The sequence below is a fragment of the Aphelocoma coerulescens genome, unplaced genomic scaffold (assembly GCF_041296385.1).
Source record: "Aphelocoma coerulescens isolate FSJ_1873_10779 unplaced genomic scaffold, UR_Acoe_1.0 HiC_scaffold_143, whole genome shotgun sequence".
NCBI lineage: Eukaryota > Metazoa > Chordata > Aves > Passeriformes > Corvidae > Aphelocoma > Aphelocoma coerulescens.
In genome coordinates, this window is record NW_027183494.1 from 432,011 (window position 1) to 459,760 (window position 27,750).

Below are 27,750 nucleotides of genomic sequence, written 5' to 3' on the forward strand. Positions count from 1 at the left end.
ATGGCGGCGCCCACGGTGGAAGGTGCGCGGGGGGGGGGGAAGGGGAAGGGGGGAATTTGGGGACCCCCCCGAGGGGGGGGGAGGGGGAGGGGGGGATTTGGGGACCCCCCTCGAGGGGGGGAGGGGGAAGGGGGAATTTGGGGACCCCCCCGGGGGGTGCCGGGGGTGGGGGAAGGGCTCTGACCTCCCCCCCCTCTCCCCCCGCAGCCCCTCCGGAGATGCCCGAGTGCCCCCGAACCCCTCCGGACGCGGCTTCGGAGGAGCTCGAGTGAGTCCGGGGGGGAATTGGGGTTTTTTTTGGGGGGGGGTTGGGGGATTTTGGGTTTTTTGGGGGGGATTTTGGGTTTTTTGGGGGGGATTTGGGGTTCTTTGGGGGGATTTTGGGTTTTTTGGGGGGGATTGAGGGGGTTTGGGGTTTTTTTTGGGTTTTTTGGGGGAGATTTCTGGGGTTTTTGGGGGGGATTTTGGGGTTTTTGGGGGGATTTGGGGGTTCTTTGGGGCATTTTGGGGTTTTTGGGGGAGAGTTTGGGTTTTTGGGGGGATTTGGGTTTTTTTTGGGGGGATTTGGGGTTCTTTGCGGGTATTTTGGGGTTTTTGGGGGGGGATTGGGGGGTTTGGGGTTTTTTTTCGGTTTTTTGGGGGGGATTTTTGTTTTTTTTGGGGGGGATTTGGGGGTTTTTGGGGGGATTTGGGGTTCTTTGGGGGTATTTTGGGGTTTTTGGGGGGGATTGGGGGGTTTGGGGTTTTTTTTCGGTTTTTTGGGGGGATTTTTGGTTTTTTTTGGGGGGATTTGGGGGTTTTTGGGGGGATTTGGGGGTTCTTTGGGGCATTTTTGGGTTTTGGGGGGGAGTTTGGGTTTTTTAGGGGGATTTTGGGGGGTTTTGGGTTTTTTGGGGGGGATTTGGGGGTTTTTGAGGGGATTTTGGGGTTCTTTGGGGCATTTTGGGGTTTTTTGGGGGGAATTTGGGGGTTTGGGGGGGATTTTGGGGGGGTTTTGGTTTTTTTGGGGGGGGATTTGGGGTTTTTTTGGGGGTTAGGGGTTTTTTGGGGGGATTTTGGGGGGGTTTGGGGTTTTTTGGGGGGGATTTGGGGGTTTTTGGGGGGATTTTGGGGTTCTTTGGGGCATTTTGGGGTTTTTTGGGGGAATTTGGGGGTTTGGGGGGGATTTTGGGGGGTTGTGGGTTTTTTGGGGGGGTCGTGGGTTTTTGGGGAGTTTTGGGTTTTTTGGGGGGGTTCAGGGGTTTTTGGGGGGATTTTGGTTTTTTTGGGGGGATTTGGGTTTTTTTGGGGGGGGTTGGGGGTTTTGGGGGGATTTGGGGTGTTTTGGGGGGTCAGGGGATTTTGGGGTTCTTTGGGTGATTTTGGGGTTTTTGGGGGGAGTTCGGGTTTTTTGGGGGGGTTGGGGTTTTTTGGGGGGGATTTTGGGGTTCTTGGGGGGTCTTGGGGATTTTTGGGGGGATTTTGGTGTTTTGGGGGATTTCGGGGGGTTTTGGGTTTTTTGGGGGGATTTAGGGGTTTTTGGGGGGGGTTGGGGTTTTTTGGGGGATTTGGGGGTTTTTGGGGTTTTTTGGGGGGATTTGGGGTTTTTGGGGGGGATTGTGGGGGGGTTTTGGGGTTTTTCGGCAGCATTTTGGGTTTTTTGGGGGGGATTTTGGGTTTTTGGGGGGGGTTGTGGGTTTTTGGGGGGATTTTTGGGTTTTGGGGGGGATTTTGAGGTTTTTGGGTGGGATTTTGAGGTTTCTGGGTTTTTGGGGGGGATTTTGGGGGTTTTTTGGTGTTTTTTGGGGGGATTTTGGTTTTTTTCGGGGGATTTTGGGGTTCTTGGGGGGATTTGGGGTTTTTGGGGGGGATTTGGGGTTCTTTGGGGGGATTTTGGGTTTTCTTGGGGGGGATTTGGGGTTCTTTGGGGGGATTTTGGGCAATTTTGGGGTTCTTTGGGGGGTTTGGGGTTCTTTTGGGGGATCTGGGGTTTTTGGGGGGGGTTCGGGGGGGTCTGTGACCCCCTTGGGCCCCTCCCCCACCCCCCCAGGTTCCCCCCGGCCGCTCTGGGGCGCCCCCCCCGGCCGGTTTGGGGGGCGCGGGCGGAATTCGCGCGGCGGCCGGAGAACTTCCTGCGGGGCTGCAAATGGTGAGGGACCCAAAATCGCCCCAAAATCAGCCCCAAATCACCCAAAATCAGCACAAATCACCCCAAATCAGCACAAAATCGCCCCAAATCACCCCAAATCAGCACAAAATTACCCCAAATCATCCCAAAATCAGCCCAAATCACCCAAAATCAGCACAAAATCGCCCCAAATCACCCCAAATCAGCACAAAATTACCCCAAATCATCCCAAAATCAGCCCCAAATCACCCAAAATCGCCCCAAAATCAGCCCAAATCACCCCAAAATCAGCCCCAAAATCAGCCCAAATCACCCAAAATCAGCCCAAATCACCCAAAATCAGCACAAAATTGCCTGAAACCGCCCAAAATCAGCCCCAAATCACCCAAAATCAGCACAAAATTGCCCCAAATCACCCAAAATCAGCCCAAACCACCCAAAATCGCCCCAAATTGCCCCAAAATCAGCCCAAACCACCCAAAATCAGCACAAAATCGCCCCCAATTGCCCCAAAATCAGCCCAAATCACCCAAAATCAGCACAAATCACCCAAAATCAGCTCCAAATCAGCCAAAATCAGCACAAAATCGCCCCAAATCGCCCCAAAATCAGCCCAAATCACCCAAAATCAGCACAAATCACCCAAAATCAGCCCCAAATCACCCAAAATCAGCACAAAATCCCCCCAAAATCAGCACAAAATCGCCCCAAATCGCCCCAAAATCAGCCCCAAATCACCCAGAATCAGCCCAAAATCGCCCCAAATCACCCAAAATCAGCCCAAATCACACAAAATCCACCAAAATCACCCCAGATCAGCCCAAATCACCCAAAATTGACCCCAAATCAGCCCCAAATCACCCAAAATCAGCACAAAATTGCCCCAAATCGCCCCAAAATCAGCACAAATCACCCAAAATCAGCACAAATCACCCAAAATCAGCCCCAAATCACCCAAAATCAGCACAAATCACCCAAAATCAGCCCCAAATCAGCACAAAATCGCCCCAAAATCAGCCCAAATCACCCAAAATTGACCCCAAAGCAGCCCCAAATCACCCCAAATCAGCACAAAATCGCCCCCAAATCGCCCCAAATCAGCCCAAATCACCCAAAATCGCCCCAAAATCAGCCCAAATCACACAAAATCCACCAAAATTGCCCCAAATCAGCCCCAAATCACCCAAAATCAGCACAAACCACCCAAAATCGCCCCAAATCACCCAAAATCAGCACAAAATTGCCCCAAATCAGCCCAAATCACCCAAAATTGCCCCAAAATCAGCCCCAAATCACCCCAAATCACCACAAAATCACCCCAAATCGCCCCAAAATCAGCACAAAATCCACCGAAATCGCCCTAAATTGCCCCAAAATCAGCCCAAAATCCACTAAAATCGCCCCCAAATCCACCAAAATCACCCCGAAATCACCCCAAATCGCCCCAAAATCCACCAAAATCACCCCAAATTGCCCCAAATTCAGCCCAAAATCACCCCAAAATCAGCACAAGATCGCCCCAAATCGCCCCAAAATCAGCCCAGAATCACCCAAAATCGCCCCAAAATCCAATAAAATCGCCCCAAAATCCACCGAAATCCTCTCCAGAATCGCCCCAAAATCAGCCCAAATCCCCCCAAAATCGCCCCCAAAATTCCCCCATAATCCCCCCAAAATTGCCCCAAAATCCACCAAATCCCCCCAAATCAAACAAAATCAGCCCAAAATCCACCGAAATTGCCCCCAAATCACCCCAAAATCCACTAAAATCGCCCGAAAATCCCCTGAAATCGCCCCAAATCACCCCGAAATTGCCCCAAAATCTCCCCAAATCGCCCCTAAATCCACCAAAATCAGCCCAAACCCACCAAAATCCCCCGAAATCGCCCCAAAATCCCCCGAAATCACCCCAAAATCCCCCGAAATCGCCCCCAAATCCACCAAAATCGCCCCCAAATCCACCAAAATCTGCCCAAAATCCACCAAAATCGCCCCAAATCAGCCCAAAATCGCCCCAAAATCCCCCCAATCAGCCCAAAATCAGCCCAAACCCACCATGACCCCAAAATCTCCCAGAATCGCCCCAAACCCAGCATAACTCCCCCAAATCGCCCCCAAATCCACCAGAATCAGCCCAAATCACCCCCACATCGCCCCAAAATCACCCCCAATCACCCCAAACCCCACAAAATCACCCCAAACCCCACCAAAATCGCCCCAAAATCCCCTAAAATTGCCCACAAATTTCCCCAAAATCACTCCTTTGGGGGCAGTTTTGGGGTGTCCATTGGGGTGTCCCCCATTGGGGCAGTTTTGGGGTTCCCGGGGCAGTTTTGGGGTCCCCATTGGGGGCAGTTTTGGGGTGTCCCTCCCCCTGGACCCCATTGGGGCAGTTTTGGGGTCCCATTGGGGGCAGTTTTGGGGTCCCCAGGGCAGTTTTGGGGTGTCCATTGGGGCAGTTTTGGGGTTCCCGGGGCAGTTTTGGGGTGTCCCCCCCCCAGGACCCCATTGGGGCAGTTTTGGGGTCCCATTGGGGCAATTTTGGGGTCCCCAGGGTCAGTTTTGGGGTGTCCCCCCCCCCAGGACCCCATTGGGGCAGTTTTGGGGTCCCCGGGGCAGTTTTGGGGTGTCCCCCATTGGGGCAATTTTGGGGTCCCCGGGGAAGTTTTGGGGTGTCCATTGGGTCAGTTTTGGGGTGTCCATTGGGGCAGTTTTGGGGTCCCCAGGGGCAGTTTTGGGGTCCCATTGGGGCAGTTTTGGGGTGCCAGGGTCAGTTTTGGGGTTCCCGGGTCAGTTTTGGGGTTCCCGGGGCAGTTTTGGGGTGCCAGGGTCAGTTTTGGGGTCCCATTGGGGCAGTTTTGGGGTCCCCGGGTCAGTTTTGGGGTCCCCGGGTCAGTTTTGGGGTGCCAGGGTCAGTTTTGGGGTCCCCGGGTCAGTTTTGGGGTGCCAGGGTCAGTTTTGGGGTCCCCGGGGCAGTTTTGGGGTTCCCGGGGCAGTTTTGGGGTGCCCAGGGGCAGTTTTGGGGTCCCATTGGGGCAGTTTTGGGGTCCCCGGGGCAGTTTTGGGGTTCCCGGGGCAGTTTTGGGGTGTCCATTGGGGCAGTTTTGGGGTGCCCAGGGGCAGTTTTGGGGTGCCAGGGTCAGTTTTGGGGTCCCCGGGGCAGTTTTGGGGTGCCAGGGTCAGTTTTGGGGTGTCCATTGGGTCAGTTTTGGGGTCCCCGGGGCCGTTTCGGGGTGCCCAGGGTCAGTTTTGGGGTCCCCGGGGCAGTTTTGGGGTTCCCGGGGCAGTTTTGGGGTGCCGGGGGCAGTTTTGGGGTGTCCCCCATTGGGGCAGTTTTGGGGTCCCCGGGTCAGTTTTGGGGTCCCCGGGTCAGTTTTGGGGTTCCCGGGGCAGTTTTGGGGTGCCCAGGGTCAGTTTTGGGGTGCCAGGGGCAGTTTTGGGGTTCCCGGGGCAGTTTTGGGGTCCCAGGGTCAGTTTTGGGGTCCCATTGGGGCAGTTTTGGGGTTCCCGGGGCAGTTTTGGGGTCCCCGGGTCAGTTTTGGGGTGCCAGGGTCAGTTTTGGGGTGCCGGGGCAGTTTTGGGGTTCCCGGGTCAGTTTTGGGGTCCCCGGGTCAGTTTTGGGGTCCCAGGGTCAGTTTTGGGGTCCCATTGGGGCAGTTTTGGGGTTCCCGGGGCAGTTTTGGGGTCCCAGGGTCAGTTTTGGGGTCCCATTGGGGCAGTTTTGGGGTTCCCGGGGCAGTTTTGGGGTCCCCGGGTCAGTTTTGGGGTGCCAGGGTCAGTTTTGGGGTGCCGGGGCAGTTTTGGGGTTCCCGGGTCAGTTTTGGGGTCCCCGGGTCAGTTTTGGGGTCCCCGGGGCAGTTTTGGGGTTCCCGGGTCAGTTTTGGGGTGCCCAGGGGCAGTTTTGGGGTCCCATTGGGGCAGTTTTGGGGTCCCCGGGGCAGTTTTGGGGTTCCCGGGGCAGTTTTGGGGTGTCCATTGGGGCAGTTTTGGGGTGCCCAGGGGCAGTTTTGGGGTGCCAGGGTCAGTTTTGGGGTTCCCGGGGCAGTTTTGGGGTGCCAGGGTCAGTTTTGGGGTCCCATCGGGTCAGTTTTGGGGTCCCCGGGTCAGTTTTGGGGTGCCAGGGTCAGTTTTGGGGTCCCCGGGTCAGTTTTGGGGTGCCAGGGGCAGTTTTGGGGTCCCATTGGGGCAGTTTTGGGGTCCCCATTGGGGCAGTTTTGGGGTTCCCGGGGCAGTTTTGGGGTCCCCAGGGTCAGTTTTGGGGTCCCATTGGGGCAGTTTTGGGGTCCCCATTGGGGCAGTTTTGGGGTTCCCGGGGCAGTTTTGGGGTGTCCCCCCCCAGGACCCCATCGGGTCAGTTTTGGGGTGCCCAGGGGCAGTTTTGGGGTCCCAGGGTCAGTTTTGGGGTCCCCGGGTTAGTTTTGGGGTCCCCGGGTCAGTTTTGGGGTTCCCAGGGCAGTTTTGGGGTTCCCGGGGCAGTTTCGGGGTGCCCAGGGGCAGTTTTGGGGTGTCCCCCATTGGGTCAGTTTTGGGGTGCCCAGGGGCAGTTTTGGGGTGCCAGGGTCAGTTTTGGGGTCCCCGGGTTAGTTTTGGGGTCCCCGGGTCAGTTTTGGGGTTCCCAGGGCAGTTTTGGGGTTCCCGGGGCAGTTTCGGGGTGCCCAGGGGCAGTTTTGGGGTGTCCCCCATTGGGGCAGTTTTGGGGTGCCCAGGGGCAGTTTTGGGGTGCCAGGGTCAGTTTTGGGGTCCCATTGGGGCAGTTTTGGGGTGCCCAGGGTCAGTTTTGGGGTGTCCCCCCCACAGGACCCCATCGGGGCAGTTTTGGGGTCCCAGGAGCAGTTTTGGGGTGCCCATTGGGGGCATTTTTGTGGTGTCCCCCATTGGGGCAGTTTTGGGGTCCCCGGGTCAGTTTTGGGGTGCCAGGGTCAGTTTTGGGGTGCCCAGGGTCAGTTTTGGGGTGTCCATTGGGTCAGTTTTGGGGTGTCCCCCCCCCAGGACCCCATTGGGGCATTTTTGGGGTGCCCAGGGTCAGTTTTGGGGTGTCCATTGGGGTGTCCCCCATTGGGTCAGTTTTGGGGTGCCCGGGTCAGTTTTGGGGTGCCCAGGGGCAGTTTTGGGGTTCCCGGGTCAGTTTTGGGGTGCCCAGGGTCAGTTTTGGGGTGTCCCCCCCCAGGGCCCCCGACGGCTCCTGCCTCCTGAGCTGCAGCGCCGACAACGCCCTGAGGGTCTTCGACCTCCCCCTCCCCCCGGGACCCCCCCCGGGGCTGCCCCTCCCCGAGCTGGTGGGTGAGGGGCGCTGGGGGGGGAGGGGCGGCCTGGGGGGGGTCTGGGGGGGTCACTCTGGGGGGGTCCTGGGGGGTTTGGGGGAGTTTGGGGGGGTCTGGGGGAGTTTGGGGTCACTCTGGGGGGGTCCTGGAGGGGCTTTGGGGTCACTTTGGGGGGTCCTGGGGGGCCCTGGGGGTCACTTTGGGGTCTGGGGGGTCACTCTGGGGGGTCCTGGAGGAGTTTGGGGTCATTTTGGGGGGTCCTGGGGGGGCTTTGGGGTCACTCTGGGAGTCCTGGGGGGGCCTGGGGGTCACTTTGGGGGTCCTGGGGGGGTCTGGGGGTCACTCTGGGTGGGTTGGGGTCACCCTGGGGGGGTCTGGGGGGTCACTGTGGGGGTCCTGTGGGGTTTGGGGGGCCTGGGGGTCACTTTGGGGGGTCCTGAGGGTGTCTGGGGGGGTCACTTTGGGGTCACTCTGGGGGGTCCTGGAGGAGTTTGGGGTCACTTTGGGGGGTCCTAGGGGGGCTTTGGGGTCACTCTGGGGGGTCCTGGGGGGGTCTGGGGGAGTTTGGGGGGGTCCTGGGGGGGCCTGGGGGTCACTTTGGGGGTCCTGGGGGGGTTTGGGGTCACTTTGGGGGTCCTGGGGGGGTCTGGGGGTCACTGTGGGGTGGGTTGGGGTCACTTTGGGGGGTCGTGGGGGAGTTTGGGGTCACTTTGGGGGTCCTGGGGGGATCTGGGGGGGTCACTTTGGGGGGGTCCTTAGGGGTTTGGGGTCACTCTGGGTGGGTTGGGGTCACCCTGGGGAGGTCTGGGGGGGTCACTCTGGGGGTCCTGAGGGGTTTGGGGGGCCTGGGGGTCACTCAGGGGGGTCCTGGGGGGGCCTGGGGGTCACTTTGGGGGTCCTGAGGGGGTCTGGGGGTCACTGTGGGGTCACTTTGGGGGGTCCTGAGGGGTTTGGGGTCACTTTGGGGGGTCCTGAGGGGGCCTGGGGGTCACTTTGGGGGGTCCTGGGGGTGTCTGGGGTCACTTTGGGGGTCCTGAGGGGTTTGGGGGTCACTGTGGGGTGGGTTGGGGTCACTCTGGGGGTCCTGGGGGGGCTTTGGGGTCACTTTGGGGGTCCTGGGGGATCCTGGGAGGGTTTGGGGGGGCTGGGGGTCACTCAGGGGTCACTCAGGGGTCACTCAGGGGTCACTCAGGGTCACTCAGAGCTCACTCAGAGCTCACTCAGGGGTCACTCAGGGGTCACTCAGGGGTCACTCAGGGGTCACTCAGGGGTCACTCCGGGGTCACTCAGGGGTCACTCAGGATCACTCCGGGGTCACTCAGGGGTCACTCAGGGGTCACTCAGGGGTCACTCAGAGCTCACTCAGGGGTCACTCAGGGGTCACTCAGGATCACTCCGGGGTCACTCAGGGGTCACTCAGGGGTCACTCAGGGGTCACTCAGAGCTCACTCAGGGGTCACTCAGGGCTCACTCAGGGCTCACTCAGGGTCACTCCGGGGTCACTCAGGGGTCACTCAGGGCTCACTCAGGATCACTCCGGGGTCACTCAGGGGTCACTCAGGGTCACTCAGGGGTCACTCAGGGCTCACTCAGGGGTCACTCAGGGGTCACTCAGGGGTCACTCAGGGGTCACTCAGAGCTCACTCAGGGGTCACTCCGGGGTCACTCAGGGGTCACTCAGGGCTCACTCAGGGCTCACTCAGGGTCACTCCGGGGTCACTCAGGGGTCACTCAGGGCTCACTCAGGATCACTCCGGGGTCACTCAGGGGTCACTCAGGGTCACTCAGGGGTCACTCAGGGCTCACTCAGGGGTCACTCAGGGGTCACTCAGGGGTCACTCAGGGGTCACTCAGAGCTCACTCAGGGGTCACTCCGGGTCACTCAGGGTCACTCAGGGGTCACTCAGAGCTCACTCAGGGGTCACTCCGGGGTCACTCAGGGGTCACTCCGGGGTCACTCAGGGTCACTCCGGGGTCACTCAGGGGTCACTCAGGGGGCACTCAGGGGTCACTCAGGGGTCACTCCGGGGTCACTCAGGGGTCACTCAGGGGTCACTCAGGGGTCACTCCGGGGTCACTCAGGGGTCACTCAGGGGTCACTCAGGGGTCACTTGGGGTCACTCAGGGTCACTCAGGGCTCACTCAGAGCTCACTCAGGGGTCACTCAGGGGTCACTCAGGGGTCACTCAGGGGTCACTCGGGGTCACTCAGGGTCACTCAGGGGTCACTCAGGGTCACTCAGAGCTCACTCAGGGGTCACTCAGGGTCACTCAGGGGTCACTCAGGGGTCACTCAGGGGTCACTCAGAGCTCACTCAGGGGTCACTCCGGGGTCACTCAGGGCTCACTCAGGGCTCACTCAGGGGTCACTCAGGGTCACTCCGGGGTCACTCAGGGGTCACTCAGGGGGCACTCAGGGGTCACTCAGGGGTCACTCAGGGGTCACTCAGAGCTCACTCAGGGGTCACTCAGAGCTCACTCAGGGGTCACTCAGGGGTCACTCAGGGGTCACTCAGGGTCACTCGGGGTCACTCGGGGTCACTCAGGGGTCACTCAGGGGTCACTCAGGGTCACTCAGAGGTCACTCAGGGGTCACTCAGGGGTCACTCGGGCTCCCAGGCCCCGGCCCTGCGGGTGCCCGAGGGTGACACCATCTACGACTTCGCCTGGTACCCCCTGATGGACTCCACGGAGCCGCCCAGCTGCCTGTGAGCTACTGGGAGCACTGGGAGGGACTGGGAGGGACTGGGAGGGGACTGGGAGGGACTGGGAGAGACTGAGAGGGACTGGGAGGGATTGGGAGGGACTGGGAGGGACTGGGGGGCACTGGGAGGGACGGGGAGGGAACTGGGAGGGCACTGGGAGGGAGTGGGAGAGAACTGGGAGGGGGATGGAAGGGACTGGGAAGGACTGGGAGGTACTGGGAGGGAACTGGGAGCTACTGGGAGGGGATTGGGAGGGAACTGGGAGGGGTTGGGAGGGACTGGGATATATTGGGAGGGACTGGGAGGGAATTGGGAGGGGCTGGGGGGCACTGGGAGCTACTGGGAGGGAACTGGGAAGGGGCTGGGAGGGACTGGGGGGCACTGGGAGGGACGGGGAGGGCACTGGGAGAGACTGGGGGGCGCTGGGATGTACTGGGAGGGCACTGGGAGAGACTGGGGGGCACTGGGGGCACCCAGGGGGTCACTGAAAAGGGACTGGGAGAGATTGGGAGGGCACTGGGAATGGACTGGGAGGTACTGGGAGGGGACTGGATCATAGTGGGAGGGCACTGGGAGGGTTACTGGAAGGGGACTGGAAGCACTGGGATTGCACCGGTTGTTACTGGGATGAACTGGGAGAACTGGGCGCCTTAGATGGGGATGCTGGGAGGGGCTCCAGGATCTCTGGGGGGGGGTCACTGGTTGTTACTGGGATGAACTGGGGGACACGGGGGGGCTGCTGGGAGGTCACTACTGGCCCGTACTGGTGCGTACTGGTTCATACTGGTGCGTACTGGTTCATACTGGTGCGTACTGGTGCATACTGGTGTGTACTGGTGCATGCTGGTGTATGCTGGTTTGTACTGGTTCGTACTGGTTCATACTGGTGCATAGTGGTTCATACTGGTCTATACTGGTGTGTACTGGTTCCTACTGGTGCGCACTGGTGTATGCTGGTTCATGCTGGTGCATACTGGTCCATACTGGTGTGTCCTGGTGCATACTGGTGCATACTGGTCCATACTGGTTCATAGTGCTGTGTACTGGTTCATACTGGTGCATACTGGTGCATACTGGTCCATACTGGTCCATACTGGTGTGTCCTGGTGCATACTGGTGCATACTGGTCCATACTGGTTCATAGTGCTGTGTACTGGTTCATACTGGTTCATACTGGTGCATACTGGTGCATACTGGTGCATACTGGTGCATACTGGTCCATACTGGTGTGTCGTGGTGCATACTGGTGCATACTAGTCCATACTGGTTCATAGTGCTGTGTACTGGTTCATACTGGCGCATGCTGGTTCATACTGGTTCATACTGGTCCATACTGGTCCATACTGGTCCATACTGGTGCATACTGGTCCATACTGGTCCATACTGGTGCATACTGGGCAGGGTGGCCGCCAGCAGCCGGGACAACCCCGTGCACCTCTGGGACGCCTTCGACGGGAGCCTGCGGGGGTCGTTCCGCGCCCACAACCACCTGGTGGGCAACTGGGAGCACTGGGAGGGACTGGGAGCAACTGGGAGGGCACTGGGGGGCAACTGGGAGCACTGGGAGGGACTGGGAGCAACTGGGAGGGCACTGGGGGGCAACTGGGAGCACTGGGAGGGACTGGGAGGGCACTGGGAGCAACTGGGGGGGCACTGGGGGGCAACTGGGAGCACTGGGAGGGACTGGGAGCAACTGGGAGGGCACTGGGGGGCAACTGGGAGCACTGGGAGGGACTGGGAGCAACTGGGAGGGCACTGGGGGGCAACTGGGAGCACTGGGAGGGACTGGGAGGGCACTGGGAGCAACTGGGGGGGCACTGGGGGGCAACTGGGAGCACTGGGAGGGACTGGGAGGGCACTGGGAGCAACTGGGGGGGCACTGGAAGGGACTGGGAGGAAACTGGAAGGAAACTGGGGGAGCACTGGGAGGGACTGGGAGGGACTGGGAGGGACTGGGACAGCACTGGGGGCACTGGAAGGGACTGGGAGGGCACTGGGAGCAACTGGGGGGCAACTGGGAGCGCTGGGAGGGACTGGGAGGGCACTGAGGGGGAACTGGGGTTCTAGATGTGCCCCACGGGGGGTTTTGGGGTCCCACAGATGCCCCGGGGGGTTTTGGGGTCCCCCTGACGTGGAGGTTTTTGGGGTGCCCCTGACGTGGAGGTTTTTGGGGTCCCCCTGATGCAGGGTTTTTGGGGTCCCCCTGACGGGGGTTTTTGGGGTCCCAGATGTGCCCCAGGGGGGGTTTTTGGGGTCCCCCTGATGTGGAGGTTTTGGGGTCCCCCCGACGCGGGGGTTTCGGGGTCCCAGATGTGCCCCAGGGGGGGTTTTGGGGTCCCAGAGATGCCCCGGGGGGGGTTTTGGGGTCCCCCTGACATGGGGGTCTTTGGGGTCCCAGATGTGCCCCAGGGGGGGTTTTGGGGTCCCCCTGACGGGGGTTTCGGGGTCCCCCTGACGCGGGGTTTTTGGGGTCCCCCTGACGCGGGGGTTTTGGGGTCCCAGATGTGCCCCAGGGGGGTTTTGGGGTCCCAGATGATGCCACAGGGGGGGTTTTGGGGTCCCCCTGACACGGGGGTTTTGGGGTGCCCCTGACACGGGGGTTTTGGGGTCCCCTTGACGTGGAGGTTTTTGGGGTCCCCCTGACACGAGGTTTTTGGGGTCCCCCTGACACGGGGGTTTTGGGGTGCCCCTGACGTGGAGGTTTTTGGGGTCCCCCTGATGCGGGGTTTTTGGGGTCCCCCTGACGGGGGTTTTTGGGGTCCCGCTGACACGGGGGTTTCGGGGTCCCCCTGACATGGGGGTCTTTGGGGTCCCAGATGTGCCCCAGGGGGGGTTTTTGGGGTGCCCCTGGTGCGGGGGTTTCGGGGTCCCCCTGACATGGGGGTCTTTGGAGTCCCAGATGTGCCCCAGGGGGGGTTTTTGGGGTCCCCCTGACGGGGGTTTCGGGGTCCCCCTGACACAAGGTTTTTGGGGTCCCCTTGACGGGGGTTTTTGGGGTCCCCCTGACGGGGAGGTTTTGGGGTCCCCCTGACACGAGGTTTTTGGGGTGCCCCCAATGCGTGGGTTTTAGGGTCCCAGATGTGCCCCGGGGGGGTTTTGGGGTCCCCCTGACGCGGGGGTTTTGGGGTCCCCCTGATGTGGAGGTTTTGGGGTCCCCCTGACGTGGGGATTTTGGGGTCCCAGAGATGCCCCGGGGGGGGTTTTGGGGTCCCAGATGATGCCACAGGGGGGGTTTTGGGGTTCCAGATGTGCCCCAGGGGGGTTTTGGGGTCCCAGATGTGCCCCAGGGGGGGTTTTTGGGGTGCCCCTGGTGCGGGGGTTTTGGGGTCCCCCTGACGGGGCTTTCGGGGTCCCCCAGGACGAGCCGGTGGCCCCCCACTCGCTGGCCTTCGCCCCCGACGGCTCCCGGCTCCTGGGCGGCTTCGACGGCGCCGTCCGAGAGTTCCCGACCGAGCGGCCCGGCCGGAGCGGGCACGAGAGAGCCCTGAGGCGTGAGGGGCGGGGCCTAAAGGGGCGGGGCCTAAAGGGGCGGGGCATGAGGGGGAGGGGCCTAAAGGGGGCGGGGCCTGTGGGGCGGGGCTTGGGGGAGGGGCTGGGGTGGGGAGGGGGCGATTCCCCCCCTTTATTTTGGGGGGAAAAGGGGTTTTGGTGGGAGAAGTGGGGAGAAAGGGGCGTGGCTTAAAGGGAATGGGCGTGGCTTAAAGGGGAGGGGTGTGGCTTAAAGGGGAGGGGGCGTGGCTTAAAGGGGAGGGGTCTGGGGGTGGGGGTGGGGCTGGGGTGGGGAGGGGGCGATTCCTCCCCTTAATTTTGGGGGAAAAAACGGGGTTTTGGTGGGAGAACTGGGGAGAAAGGGGCGTGGCTTAAAGGGGAGGGGCGTGGCCTAAAGGGGAGGGGTCTGGGGGTGGGTCTGGGGTGGGGAGGGGGCGATTCCCCCCCTTTATTTTGGGGAAAAAAACGGGGTTTTGGTGGGAGAAGTAGGGGTGAAGGGGGCGTGGCTTAAAGGGGAGGGGCGTGGCTTAAGGGAAGGGGTCAGAGGCTGGGGAGGGGGCGATTCCCCCCTTAATTTTGGGGGGAAAAAGGGTTTTGGTGGGAGAAGTTGGGGTGAAAAGGGGCGTGGCTCAAAGGGAGGGGCGTGGTCTAAAGGGAAATGGGCGTGGCTCAAAGGGCAATGGGCTTGGCTTTAGCAGGGAAGGGGCGTGGCTTAAAGGGGGGGCGTGGCCTAAAGGGGAGGGGTCTGAGGGTGGGGAGGGGGCGATTCCCCCCCTTAATTTTGGGGGGAAAAGGGGTTTTGGTGGGAGAAGTGGGGAGAAAGGGGCGTGGCTTAAAGGGACGGGGCGTGGCTTAAAGGGGAGGGGGCGTGGACTAAAGGGGAGGGGGTGTGGACTAAAGGGGGCGTGGACTAAAGGGGAGGGGTCTGGGGTGGGGAGGGGGCGATTCCCCCCCCTTTATTTTGGGGGGGGAAAGAGGTTTTGGTGGGAGAAGTGGGGAGAAAGGGGCGTGGCTTAAAGGGGAAGGGGCGTGGCTTAAAGGGGAGGGGTCTGGGGTGGGGAGGGGGCGATTCCACCCCTTAATTTTGGGAAAAAATGGGGTTTTGGTGGGAGAAGTGGGGAGGGGGTGGGGCGTGGCTTAAAGGGACGGGCGAGGCTTAAAGGGGGCGTGGCTTAAAGGGGAGGGGCGTGGCTTAAAGGGGAGGGGGCGTGGCTTAATGGGACGTGGCTTAACGGGAAATGGGCGTGGCTTAAGGGGGCGTGGCTTAAAGGGGATGGGTGTGGCTTAAAGGGGAGGGGTCTGGGGTGGGGAGGGGGCAATTCCCATCCCCTTATTTGGGGAAAAAACCGGGGTTTTGGTGGGAGAGCATGGGGTTGAAAGGGGCGTGGCCTAAAGGGGAATGGGAGGGGTCAGAAGGTGGGGAGGGGGCGATTTCCCCCCTTAATTTTGGGGTGGAAAAGGGGTTTTGGTGGGAGAACTGGGGGTGAAAGGGGCGTGGCTTAAAGGGAAGTGGGCGTGGCTTAAAGGGGAGGGGGCGTGGCTTAAAGGGAAGTGGGCGTGGCTTAAAGGGGAGGGGGCGTGGCTTAAAGGGGAGGGGGCTGGGGTGGGGCTGGGGTGGGGAGGGGGCGATTCCTGCCCTTAATTTTGGGGGAAAAGGGGGTTTTGGTGGGAGAACTGGGGGTAAAGGGGCGTGGCCTAAAGGGGAGGGGTCTGGGGTGGGGAGGGGGCGATTCCCCCCTTAATTTTGGGGTAAAAAACGGGGTTTTGGTGGGAGAACTGGGGAGAAAGGGGCGTGACTTAAAGAGGAGGGGGCGTGGTCGCACAGAAGGGGGCGTGGCTTAGACGGGGTGGCCGGAAGGGGCGGAGCCATGGCCTCAAAATGGGCGGGGCATCCGAGGGCGTGGCCGGGGGGGTGGGCGTGGCTTGGCCGGGTGGAGCCGAAGTGGGCGTGGCCTCGCGGCCGGGTGGGCGTGGCCTAACCCTTGTCCCCGCCCCCCTCGGCAGACGGCGGGCGGGCGCAGCGGGGCCTGATTGGCTGCCTGGCCGTCAGCCCCAGCCAATCGCTGCTGGCCTGCGGCTCCTATGGGCGGAGCCTGGGGCTGTACCCCCTGGAAGGGGGCGGGGCCGTGGCCTTCTGGCCCCGCCTCCCGGCCGCGCCCACCCAGCTGCGCTTCAGCCCCTGCGGGACGCGGCTCTACGCCGGCGGCAGGAAGGTGGGCGGGGCCGCCGGAGGGGTGGGCGGGGCCACTTGGAGGGGTGGGTGTGGCCACTCGGTGGGCGGGGCCGCCGGAGGGGTGGGTGTGGCCACTGGAGAATGGGTGTGGCCACTCGGTGGGCGGGGCCGCCGGAGGGGTGGGCGGGGCCACTTGGTGGGGTGGGTGTGGCCACTCGGTGGGCGGGGCCGCCGGAGGGTTGGGCGTGGCCACTGGAGGGGTGGGTGTGGCCACTTGGTGGGGTGGGTGTGGCCACTTGGTGGGCGGGGCAGCCGGAGGGGTGGGCGGGGCCACTTGGTGGGCATGGCCACCGGAGGGGTGGGCGTGGCCACTTGGAGGGGTGGGCGTGGCCACTTGGTGGGCGGGGGCACTGGAGGGGCGTGGCCACTTGGTGGGCGGGGCCACCAGAGGGGTGGGCGTGGCCACTTGGTGGGTATGGCCACCGGTGGGGTGGGTGTGGCCACTCGGTGGGCGGGGCCCCCGGACGAGTGGGTGTGGCCACTTGGAGGGGTGGGTTGGCCACTCGGTGGGCGGGGCCACTGGAGGGGTGGGCGTAGCCACTCGGTGGGCGTGGCCACTGGAGGGGTGGGTGTGGCCACTTGGTGGGGTGGGCGTGGCCACTTGGGTGTGGCCACTGGAGGGTGGGTGTGGCCACTTGGTGGGGAGGGCGTGGCCACTTGGTGGGTGTGGCCACTGGAGGGGTGGGCGTGGCCACCAGAGAGGTGGGTGTGGCCACTTGGGCGTGGCCACTAGAGGGTGGGTGTGGCCACTTGGTGGGCGTGGCCACTGGAGGGTGGGCGTGGCCACCGGAGGGGTGGGCGTGGCCACCGGAGGGGTGGGCGTGGCCACTTGGTGGGAGCAGCCTGTGGGTGCCAGGTGGGAGGGGCTTGGGGTGTGGGCGTGGCCACCAGGAAGTGGGTGTGGTTTCATGTTTGGGGGGTGGCCACCAGGAAGTGGGCAGGGCTTTGTGTGGTTGGGGGCGTGGCCACCAACAAGTAGGCATGGCTTTGTGTTGGTGGGTGTGGCCACCAATAAGAGGGTGTGGCCACCCGGAAGTAGGCGTGGCTTCATGTTTGGGGGTGTGACCACCCAAAAGTGAGCGTGGCTATGTGTTTGTGGGTGTGGCCACCAGCAAATGGGCGTGTCTTCATGTTTGGTGGGTGTGGCCACCAACAAGTAGGCATGGCTATGTGTTTGTGGGTGTGACCACCAAAAAGTGGGCGTGGCCACCAGGAAGTGGGCGTGGCTTCATGTTTGGGGTGTGTGACTACCAATAACTGGGCGTGGCTTTGCGTTTGGGGGCGTGACCACCACGAAGTAGGCGTGGCTTCATGTTTGGTGGATCGGACCACCCAAAAGTGGGCGTGGTCACCAGGAAGTGGGCGTGGCCGTGTGTTTGTGGGTGTGGCCACCAATAAGAGGGCGTGGCTTCATGTTTGTGGGTGTGGCCACCAGCAAATGGGCGTGGCTATTTGCTTGTGGATGTGGCCACCCCAAAGTGGGCGTGGCTCTGACCCGGGGGGTGGAGCCCGCGCCATTTTGGGGGCGGGGCTTTGCGGTTTGTGGGCGTGGCCCTGGGCCTGGTGGGCGTGGCCAACCCTTGGCCCCTCCCCCTTCCCCTCGCCCCCCTCCCCCTCCCCCAGGACCGGCAGATCCTGTGCTGGGACCTCCGGGCCCCCGAGCGGCCGCTGCTGGCCCTGCCGCGCCGCGTGGCCACCAACCAGCGCGTGACCTTTGACCTCGACCCGTGAGTGACCCCTCCCCAAAAATACCGGGGAGCCTTTGGGGGTGGGGGGAGGGGGGGCGGGGGGCCGGGACGCCTGGGGCGGCTTTTGGGGGGGATTTGGGGGGTCTTGGGTCAATTTTAGGGGGGGATTTGGGGGGTCTTGGGTCAATTTTGGGGGGGATTTGGGGGGTCCTGGGTCACTTTTGGGGGGATTTGGGGGGTCCTGGGTCACTTTTGGGGGGGGAATTGGGGGGTCCTGGGTCACTTTTGGGGGGGCAATTGGGGGGTCTTGGGTCAATTTTGGGGGGGATTTCGGGGGTCCTGGGTCACTTTTGGGGTCGATTTGGGGGGTCTTGGGTCAATTTTGGGGGGGGAATTGGGGGGTCTTGGGTCACTTTTGGGGGGGATTTGGGGGGTTTTGGGTCACTTTTGGGGTGGATTTTTGGGGTTCCCAGACCCCTGATTCCCTTTTGGGGTGAATTTGGGGGGTCCTGGGTCACTTTTGGGGTCGATTTGGGGGGTCTTGGGTCACTTTTGGGGTGGATTTTGGGGGTCCTTGGTCACTTTCAGGGGGGATTTGGGGGGTCTTGGGTCACTTTTGGGGTGGATTTGGGGGGTCCTGGGTCACTTTGGGGGGGATTTGGGGGGTCTTGGGTCACTTTTGGGGGGATTTGGGGGGTCTTGGGTCAATTTTGGGGGGATTTGGGGGGTCCTGGAGACCTGGGTCACTTTTGGGAGGGATTTTGGGGGTCCTTGGTCACTTTTGGGGTGGATTTGGGGGGTCTTGGGTCACTTTGGGGGGGGATTTGGGGGGTCCTGGGTCACTTTTGGGGGGGCAATTGGGGGGTCTTGGGTCAATTTTGGGAGGGATTTTGGGGGTCCTGGGTCCCTTTTGGGGGGGATTTTGGGGGTCCTGGGTCACTTTTGGGAGGGATTTTGGGGGTCCTTGGTCACTTTGGGGGGGATTTGGGGGGTCTTGGGTCACTTTTAGGGGGGATTTGGGGGGTCCTGGGTCACTTTCAGGGGGGATTAGGGGGGTCTTGGGTCAATTTTGGGGGGATTTGGGGTGTCTTGGGTCACTTTTAGGGGGAATTTGGGGGGTCCTGGACACCTGGGTCACTTTTGGGATGAATTTGGGGGGTCCTTGGTTACTTCTGGGGGGGATTTGGGGGGTCCTGGGTCACTTTTGGGGGGATTTGCGGGGTCTTGGCTCACTTTTAAGGGGGATTTGGGGGGTCCTGAGTCACTTTTAGGGGGATTTTTGGAGGGTCCTGGGTCACTTTTGGGAGGGAATTGGCGGGTCCTGGGTCACATTTGGGGGGGTTTTTGGGGGGTCCTGGGTCACTTTTGGGAGGGATTTCTGAGGGGTCCTTGGGTCACTTTTGGGGGGGGAATTGGGGGGTCCTGGGTCAATTTTGGGGGGATTTGGGGGGTCCTGGGTCACTTTTCGGGGGATTTGGGGGGTCCTGGACACCTGGGTCACTTTTGGGAGGGATTTTGGGGGTCCTGGGTTCCTTTTGGGAGGGATTTGGGGGGTCCTGGGTCACTTTTGGGGTGGATTTGGGGGGTCCTGGGTCACTTTTGGGGGGGATTTGAGGGGCCCTGGGTCACTTTTGGGGTGAATTTGGGGTGGTCTTTGGTCACTTTTGGGGTGGATTTGAGGGGTCCTGGGTCACCTTTGGGGTGGATTTTTGGGGATCCCAGACCCCTGGGTCACCTTTTGGGGTGGATTTGGGGGGAATCCTGGGTCACTTTTGGGGTGAATTTGGGGTGGTCTTTGGTCACTTTTAGGGGGGATTTGAGGGGTCCTGGGTCACTTTTGGGATGGATTTGGGGGGTTCTGGGTCACCTTTGGGGTGGATTTTTGGGGATCCCAGACCCCTGGGTCACCTTTTGGGGTGGATTTGGGGGGGATCCCGGGTCACTTTTGGGGTGGATTTTGGGGGATCTTGGGTCACCTTTTGGGGTGAATTTGGGGAATCCCGGGTCACTTTTGGGGTGGATTTGGGGAATCCCGGGTCACTTTTGGGGTGAATTTGGGGAATCCCGGGTCACCTTTTGGGGTGGATTTGGGGGGGATCCTGTGTCACCTTTTGGGGTGGATTTGGGGGGAATCCCGGGTCACTTTTGGGGTGGATTTGGGGGGAATCCTGAGTCACTTTTGGGGTGGATTTGGGGGGTCCTGGGTCACTTTTGGGGGGGATTTGGGGGGGATCCCGGGTCACTTTTGGGGTGGATTTGGGGGGAATCCTGAGTCACTTTTGGGGGGGATTTGGGGGGGATCCCGGGTCACTTTTGGGGTGGATTTGGGGGGAATCCCGGGTCACCTTTTGGGATGGATTTGGGGGGAATCCTGAGTCACTTTTGGGGGGGATTTGGGGGGGTCTTTGGTCAGTTTTAGGGGGGATTTGAGGGGTCCTGGGACACTTTTGGGATGGATTTGGGGGGTCCTGGGTCACCTTTGGGGTGGATTTTTGGGGTTCCCAGACCCCTGGGTCACTTTTAGGGGTGGATTTGGGGGTCCGGGACACTTGGGTCACCTTTTGGGGTGGATTTTTGGGGTTCCCAGACCCCTTGGTTTCATTTAGGGGGGATTTGGGGGGTCCGGGGTCACTTTTAGGGGGGATTTGAGGGGTCCTGAGTCACTTTTGGGGTGGATTTGGGGGGTCCCGGGTCACTTTTGGGGTGGATTTGGGGGGAATCCGGGATCACTTTTGGGGTGGAATTGGGGGGAATCCCGGGTCACTTTTGGGGTGGATTTGGGGGGTCCCGGGTCACTTTTGGGGTGGATTTGGGGGGAATCCGGGATCACTTTTGGGGTGGATTTGGGGGGGAATCCTGGGTCACTTTTGGGGTGGATTTGGGGGGTCCTGAGTCACCTTTTGGGGTGGAATTGGGGGGAATCCTGGGTCACTTTTGGGGTGGATTTGGGGGGAATCCCGGGTCACCTTTTGGGGTGGATTTGGGGGGAATCCTGAGTCACTTTTGGGGGGGATTTGGGGGGGTCTTTGGTCAGTTTTAGGGGGGATTTGAGGGGTCCTGGGACACTTTTGGGATGGATTTGGGGGGTCCTGGGTCACCTTTGGGGTGGATTTTTGGGGTTCCCAGACCCCTGGGTCACTTTTAGGGGTGGATTTGGGGGTCCGGGACACTTGGGTCACCTTTTGGGGTGGATTTTTGGGGTTCCCAGACCCCTTGGTTTCATTTAGGGGGGATTTGGGGGGTCCGGGGTCACTTTTAGGGGGGATTTGAGGGGTCCTGAGTCACTTTTGGGGTGGATTTGGGGGGTCCCGGGTCACTTTTGGGGTGGATTTGGGGGGAATCCGGGATCACTTTTGGGGTGGAATTGGGGGGAATCCCGGGTCACTTTTGGGGTGGATTTGGGGGGTCCCGGGTCACTTTTGGGGTGGATTTGGGGGGAATCCGGGATCACTTTTGGGGTGGATTTGGGGGGAATCCTGGGTCACTTTTGGGGTGGATTTGGGGGGTCCTGAGTCACCTTTTGGGGTGGATTTGGGGGGGATCCCGGGTCACTTTTGGGGTGGATTTGGGGGGTCCTGGGTCACTTTTGGGATGAATTTGGGGGGTCCTGGGTCACCTTTGGGGTGGATTTTTGGGGATCCCAGACCCCTGGGTCACCTTTTGGGGTGGATTTGGGGGGAATCCCGGGTCACCTTTTGGGGTGGAATTGGGGGGAATCCCGGGTCACTTTTAGGGTGGATTTTTGGGGTTCCCAGACCCCTGGGTCACCTTTTGGGGTGTCCCCCGGTGCCCCCCCAGCTCGGGGCGCTTCGTGGTCAGCGGTGACACCGACGGCTTCGTCTCCGTGTGGGACACGCTGGCCCCCCCCGGCCCCGGGGACCCCCCCGAGCTGCCCCCCCTCCTTCGCTTCCGCGCCCTCCGCGACTGCGTCAACGGCACCAGGTACCCCCGGGGACCCCAAAACCTGGCGCACCCCCCCCCCCCCGAAAAAATTGGGGAATCTGGGGAGAGCCCCCACCCCCAAAAAAAAAAAAAATCCCCCCCACCCAAAAAAAAAAAAAAAACCCACCCAAAAAAACCCCTCCCCCCACCTAAATAAAAGAAAAACATCCAAAAAAACCCCCCCACCCAAAAAAAGCCCCTCCTCAAAAAAAAATCTCCCCCCGCATAAAAAAAACCCACCCACCAAAAAAAAAAAACACCCCAAAAAAACCCCCACCCCAAAAAAAACCCCCCCACCCAAAAAAAGTCTCCCCAGCCGAAAAAAGAACCCCACTCCAAAAAGCCCACCCAAAAAAAAACCCCACCCCAAAAAAAAACCCCCACCCAAAAAAGCCCCCACCCAAAAAAAAAGAAACCCCACTCAAAAAAAACTTCCCCCACCTAAAAAAAAATAAAACCCCCAAAAAAAAACCCCACCCAAAAAAAAACCCCCTCACCCCCCCCAAAAAAAAACCTCCACCCAAAAAAAACCTCCCCCACCCAAAAAAAAAACCCCACTCAAAAAAAAAACCCCCACCCCCCCAAAAAAACCCCCCCACCCAAAAAAAAACCCCCACTCAAAAAAACCCTCCCCCACCTAAAAAAAAAAACCACCCCAAAAAAACCCCACCCAAAAAAACCCCCCCCACCCAAAAAAAATCTCCCACCCAAAAAACCCCCCCAAAAGAAAACCGCACCCAAAAGAACCCCACCCAAAAAAACCCCCCCACCCCAAAAAGAACTCCCCACCCAAAAAAAACCCTCCCCCACCTAAATAAAAGAAAAACACCCAAAAAAACCCAAACCCCTCAAATTCCCCCCAAATCCCCCAAATTCCCCCCCGAACCCCCCAAATTCCCCCCAAATTCCCACCCAAACGCCCCAAATTCCCCCCAAACCCCCCAAATCCCCCCCAAATTCCCCCCAAATCCCACCCAAACGCCCCAAATCCCCCCCAAACCCCCCAAATTCCCCCCAAAACCCCAAATCCCCCCCAAATTCCCCCCAAATTCCCACCCAAACGCCCCAAATCCCACCCAAATCTCCCGAATTCCCCCCAAATCCCCCCAATTCCCACCCCAAACCCCCCCAGATGCCTCCAAATCCCCACCCCAAATCACCCAAATCCCCCAAATTCCCACCCGAGCTCCCCCAAATTCCCCCCAAACTCCCCCAAACCCCCCAAATTCCCACCCTAAATCCCCCAAATTCCCACCCAATCACCCCCAATTCTCCCCAAACTCCCCCAAACCCCCAATTCCCCCCAAATTCCCCCCAAATTCCCCCCAAATTCCCACCCAAACGCCCCAAATCCCACCCAAACCCCCCAAATCCCCCCCAAATCCCCCCCAAATCCCCCAAATTCCCCCCAAAACCCCCCAAATTCCCCCCAAATTCCCCCCAAATTCCCACCCAAACCCCCCAAATTCCCCTCGAACCCCCCAAATTCCCCCCAAATTCCCCCCAAATTCCCACCCAAACGCCCCAAATCCCACCCAAATCCCCCCCAAATCCCCCAAATTCCCCCCAAATCCCCCAAATTACCCCCAAACCCCCCAAATCCCCCCCAAATTCCCCCCAAATTCCCACCCAAACGCCCCAAATCCCCCCCAAACCCCCCAAATTCCCCCCAAACCCCCCAAATCCCCCCCAAATTCCCCCCAAATTCCCCCCAAATTCCCACCCAAACGCCCCAAATCCCCCCAAATTCCCACCCAAACCCCCCAAATTCCCCCCCAATCTCCCAAATTCCCCCCAAATTCCCCCCAAATTCCCACCCAAATGCCCCAAATCCCCCCCAAACCCCCCAAATTCCCCCCAAATCCCCCCCAAATCCCCGAAATTCCCCCCAAATCCCCCAAATTCCCCCCGAACCCCCCAAATCCCCCCCAAATTCCCCCCAAATTCCCACCCAAACGCCCCAAATCCCCCCCAAATCCCCCCCAAATCCCCCAAATTCCCCCCAAACCCCCCAAATCCCCCCCAAATTCCCCCCAAATTCCCACCCAAACGCCCCAAATCCCCCCCAAATCCCCCCCAAATCCCCCAAATCCCCCCCAAATCCCCCCCAAATCCCCCAAATCTCCCCCGATCCCCGCAGCCTGCACCCCGCTCTGCCTCTCCTGGCCACGGCCTCGGGCCAGCGCCTCTTCCCGGCGCCCTGGGACAGCGACGGCGACGGCCCCGAGGAGGACGGGCCCCCCCCGGGGGGGGACATCCGGCTGCAGCTCTGGTGGTGGGGACCCGACCCCCCCGGGGACACCCAGAGCACCGGGTGTCACCTCTGGGGGGGCACCGAGACCACCGAGTGTGACCACCCCAGGGACAACAGCTGGGACACCCCCGGGGACACCCAGACCACCGAGTGTCACCCGCCCAGGGACACCCAGACCACCGGGTGTCACCTCCAGGGGAACAACAGCTGGGACCCCCTCGGGGACACCCAGAGCACCGGGTGTCACCCCCAGGAGGGCGCCGAGACCCCCGGGTGTCACCTCTGGGGGGGCACCGAGACCACCGGGTGTCACCTCTGGGGGGGCACCGAGACCACCGGGTGTCACCCCCAGGGGGGGCAACAGCTGGGACACCCCCGGGGACACCGAGAGCACCGGGTGTCACCCCCAGGAGGGCACCGAGACCACCGGGTGTCACCTCCTGGAGGGCACCGAGACCACCGGGTGTCACCCCCAGGGGGGCACCGAGACCACCGGGTGTCACCTCCCTGGGGGGCACTGATTGGCACCTCCCCAGGGACAGCGAGGCCACCGAGTGTCACCCGCCCAGGGACAACAGCTGGGACACCCCCCGGGGACACCCAGACCACTGAGTGTCACCTCTATGGGAGCACCGAAACCCCTGGGTGTCACCTCCTGGAGGGCGCCGAGACCACCGGGTGTCACCCGCGCGGGGACAACAGCTGGGACACCCCCTGGGACACCAAGATCACCGAGTGTCACCTCCCAGCGGACACCAAGTGTCACCTCCCGAGGGGCACCGACACCACCGAGTGTCACCTCCAGGGGGGCAACAGCTGGGACACCCCCTGGGACACCCAGACCACCGGGTGTCACCTCCTGGAGGGTGTCGAGACCACCGAGTGTGACCACCCCAGGGACAACAGCTGGGACCCTCTCGGGGACACCCAGACCCCCAGGTGTCACCTCTGGGGGGGCACCGAGAGCGCTGAGTGTCACCTCCCAGGGGGCACCGAGACCACCAGGTGTCACCACCCCAGGGACACCAAGACCACCGAGTGTCACCTCTGTGGGAGCACCCATTGTCACCTCCCCGGGGACAACAGCTGGGACACCCCCGGGGACACCCAGACCCCCGAGTGTCACATCCCAGCAGGCACCGAGAGCACCGGGTGTCACCTCCTGGAGGGTGCCGAGACCACCGGGTGTCACCTCCCTGGGGGGCACTGATTGGCACCTCCCCAGGGACACCGAGACCACCGAGTGTCACCCGCCCGGGGACAACAGCTGGGACACCCCTGGGGACACCCAGACCACCGAGTGTCACCTCCCTGGGGGGCATTGATTGGCACCTCCCGAGGGGCACCGAGACCCCCGAGTGTCACCTCCAGGAGGGCACCGAGACCACCGGGTGTCACCCGCCCAGGGACAACAGCTGGAACACCCCCGGGGACACCAAGACCACCGAGTGTCACCTCCTGGAGGGTGCCGAGACCACCGGGTGTCACCTCCCTGGGGGGCACTGATTGGCACCTCCTCAGGGACAGCGAGGCCACCGAGTGTCACCCGCCCAGGGACAACAGCTGGGACACCCCACGGACACCCAGACCACTGAGTGTCACCTCTATGGGAGCACCGAGACCCCTGGGTGTCACCTCCTGGAGGGTGCCGAGACCACTGGGTGTCACCCGCCCGGGGACAACAGCTGGGACGCCCCCTGGGACACCAAGATCACCGAGTGTCACCTCCCAGCGGGCACCAAGACCACCGGGTGTCACCTGCCCGGGGACACCGAGTGTCACCTCCCAAGGGGCACCCAGACCACCGGGTGTCACCCGCCAAGGGACAACAGCTGGGACACCCCCTGGGACACCGAGACCACCGGGTGTCACCTGCCTGGGGACACTGAGTGTCACCTCCCGAGGGGCACCGAGACCCCTGGGTGTCACCTCCCTGGGGACACCGAGACCACCGGGTGTCACCCGCCCAGGGACAACAGCTGGGACACCCCTGGGGAGCACTGAGACCAGCGGGTGTCACCTCCCCGGGGACACCGAGTGTCACCTCCCAAGGGGCACCAAGACCCCCGAGTGTCACCTCTATGGGAGCACCGAGACCACCGAGTGTGACCACCCCAGGGACAACAGCTGGGACACCACCGAGTGTCATCTCTGGGGGGGCACCGAGTGTCACCTCCCTGGGGACAACAGCTGGGACCACCCCGGGGACACCCAGACCCCCGGGTGTCACCTCCAGGGGGGCACGGAGACCACCGAGTGTCACCTGCCCGGGGACAACAGCTGGGACACCCCCTGGGACACCCAGACCCCCGAGTGTCACTTCCAGGGGGGCACCGAGTGTCACCTCCCGAGGGGCACCGAGACCCCTGAGTGTCACCTCCTGGAGGGTGCCGAGACCACCGGGTGTCACCTTCCTGGGGGGCACTGATTGGCACCTCCTCAGGGACACCAAGATCACCGAGTGTCACCTCCTGGGGGCACTGAGTGTCACCTCCTGGGGAACACCAAGACCACCGAGTGTCACCTCTATGGGAGCCCCCAGTGTCACCTCCCCGGGGACAGCGGAATCAGCCCCCCCACCTCAGCCAGGGGTGACGGCGCTGGGGACGCCGATTGTGACCCAGCCCAGGGACGGTGACGGTCACCCCTGGGGACACCGGGAGGGACACTGGGGACACCGGGAGGGACACTGGGGACACCAGCGCTGACCGCTCGGGGGGTCCCAGCCCCACTGGGGACACCGAGAGTGGCACTGGGGACACCGAGAGCGACACTGGGGACACCGAGAGCGGCACTGGGGACACCAGCACTGACCCCTCGGGGGGTCACAGCCCCACTGGGGACACCAAGAGCGACACTGGGGACACAGAGAGTGGCACTGAGGACACCGAGAGCGACACTGGGGACACCGGGAGGGACACTGGGGACACCGAGAGCGATACTGGGGACATCGAGAGGAACACTGGGGACATCGAGAGTGACACTGGGGACACCGGTGCTGACCCCTCGGGGGGTCCCAGCCCCACTGGGGACACCAAGAGCGACACTGGGGACACCGAGAGGGACACTGGGGACACCGAGAGCGACACTGGGGATGCCAGCGCTGACCCCTCGGGGGGTCACAGCCCCACTGGGGACACCGAGAGTGGCACTGGGGACACCGAGAGGGACACTGGGGACATCGAGAGGGACACTGGGGACACCGAGAGCGGCACTGGGGACACCAGCGCTGACCCCTCGGGGGGTCCCAGCCCCACTGGGGACCCCCGGCTGTCACCCGCAGGCCCCGGTTGTACTAAAGACCTTGTGACTGTCACCCTCTGTCACCCGTGTGGCCATCGCGGGCGGGGGTGCAGAGCAGAGCTGCCCCACCCCCCCCTCGCCCCCCGCACCCCCAAAATCTTCCCCACCCCCCCCCCCCGGGGTGGTCCCCACCCTCCAATTCCGGCGTTGCCCCTTTAAGAGCGACCCCCCCCACCCAAAAAAAGGGGGCGGGGTCTGTTCCTAAGCAGCTTCACCGTCGCCATGGCAACGGCGGGGTGTGACGTCACCGTGGCCGCGGTGGGGTGCTGCTGCTGGCCACGCCCCCTTTCCTGGGGCCACGCCCCCTTTCCTGTGGCCACGTCCATCGCGGTGACCACGCCCACCCCCTTGGTCAGGTGGTGGGGGGTAACGGTGGCCACGCCCCCTCCTGGTGGCCACGCCCTCTTTTAGCCCGTTAATTGACTCCAGGCCACGCCCCCTTGACTGCCACGCCCTCCAAAGGCCACGCCCACCACAGACCACGCCCCCTTTTAAACTCCAAGCCACGCCCATTCCTATTCCCAACCACGACCACACCCACCCGTGGCCACGCCCCCCGACCACCCCACCCACCGGTGACCACGCCCCCTCCTCTCCAAGCCACGCCCCCCTCCGTGGCCACGCCCCTCCCAAGCCCCGCCCCCCCCCCCCGCAGCCGTCGCGGTCGCAGCCGGGGCGGCCCCGCGGGGACCCGGGTTCGAGTCCGGGCCGGGCCGGGGGTCGGGGCCGGGAGTGCGGGCGGGGGTCCCGCCGCTGCCCGGGGCCGGGG

At 62.0% G+C, this 27,750-nt stretch overlaps 1 protein-coding gene across 1 annotated transcript; it reads left to right on the top strand.

The window, feature by feature from the left end:
• WRAP53 (WD repeat containing antisense to TP53) lies at positions 1-27,392 on the top strand. The gene is made up of 13 exons (XM_068998676.1): positions 1-22; positions 208-268; positions 2,030-2,128; positions 7,275-7,383; positions 9,987-10,075; positions 11,474-11,564; positions 13,431-13,563; positions 15,566-15,774; positions 17,418-17,521; positions 21,281-21,424; positions 23,565-23,699; positions 26,303-26,967; positions 27,142-27,392. The coding sequence occupies exons 1-13, from the start codon at positions 1-3 to the stop codon at positions 27,390-27,392; spliced, it is 2,112 nt and encodes a 703-aa protein (XP_068854777.1).
• The last annotated feature ends 358 nt before the right edge of the window (positions 27,393-27,750 follow it).

Excerpts from the sequence above, each read along its gene's own strand:
- WRAP53 (XM_068998676.1), top strand. The coding sequence starts at position 1 with ATGGCGGCGCCCACGGTGGAAG. Across the intron at positions 15,775-17,417 it reads TCTACGCCGGCGGCAGGAAG|GACCGGCAGATCCTGTGCTG; the intron begins GTGGGCGGGGCC and ends CCCCTCCCCCAG. Across the intron at positions 21,425-23,564 it reads GACTGCGTCAACGGCACCAG|CCTGCACCCCGCTCTGCCTC; the intron begins GTACCCCCGGGG and ends CGATCCCCGCAG.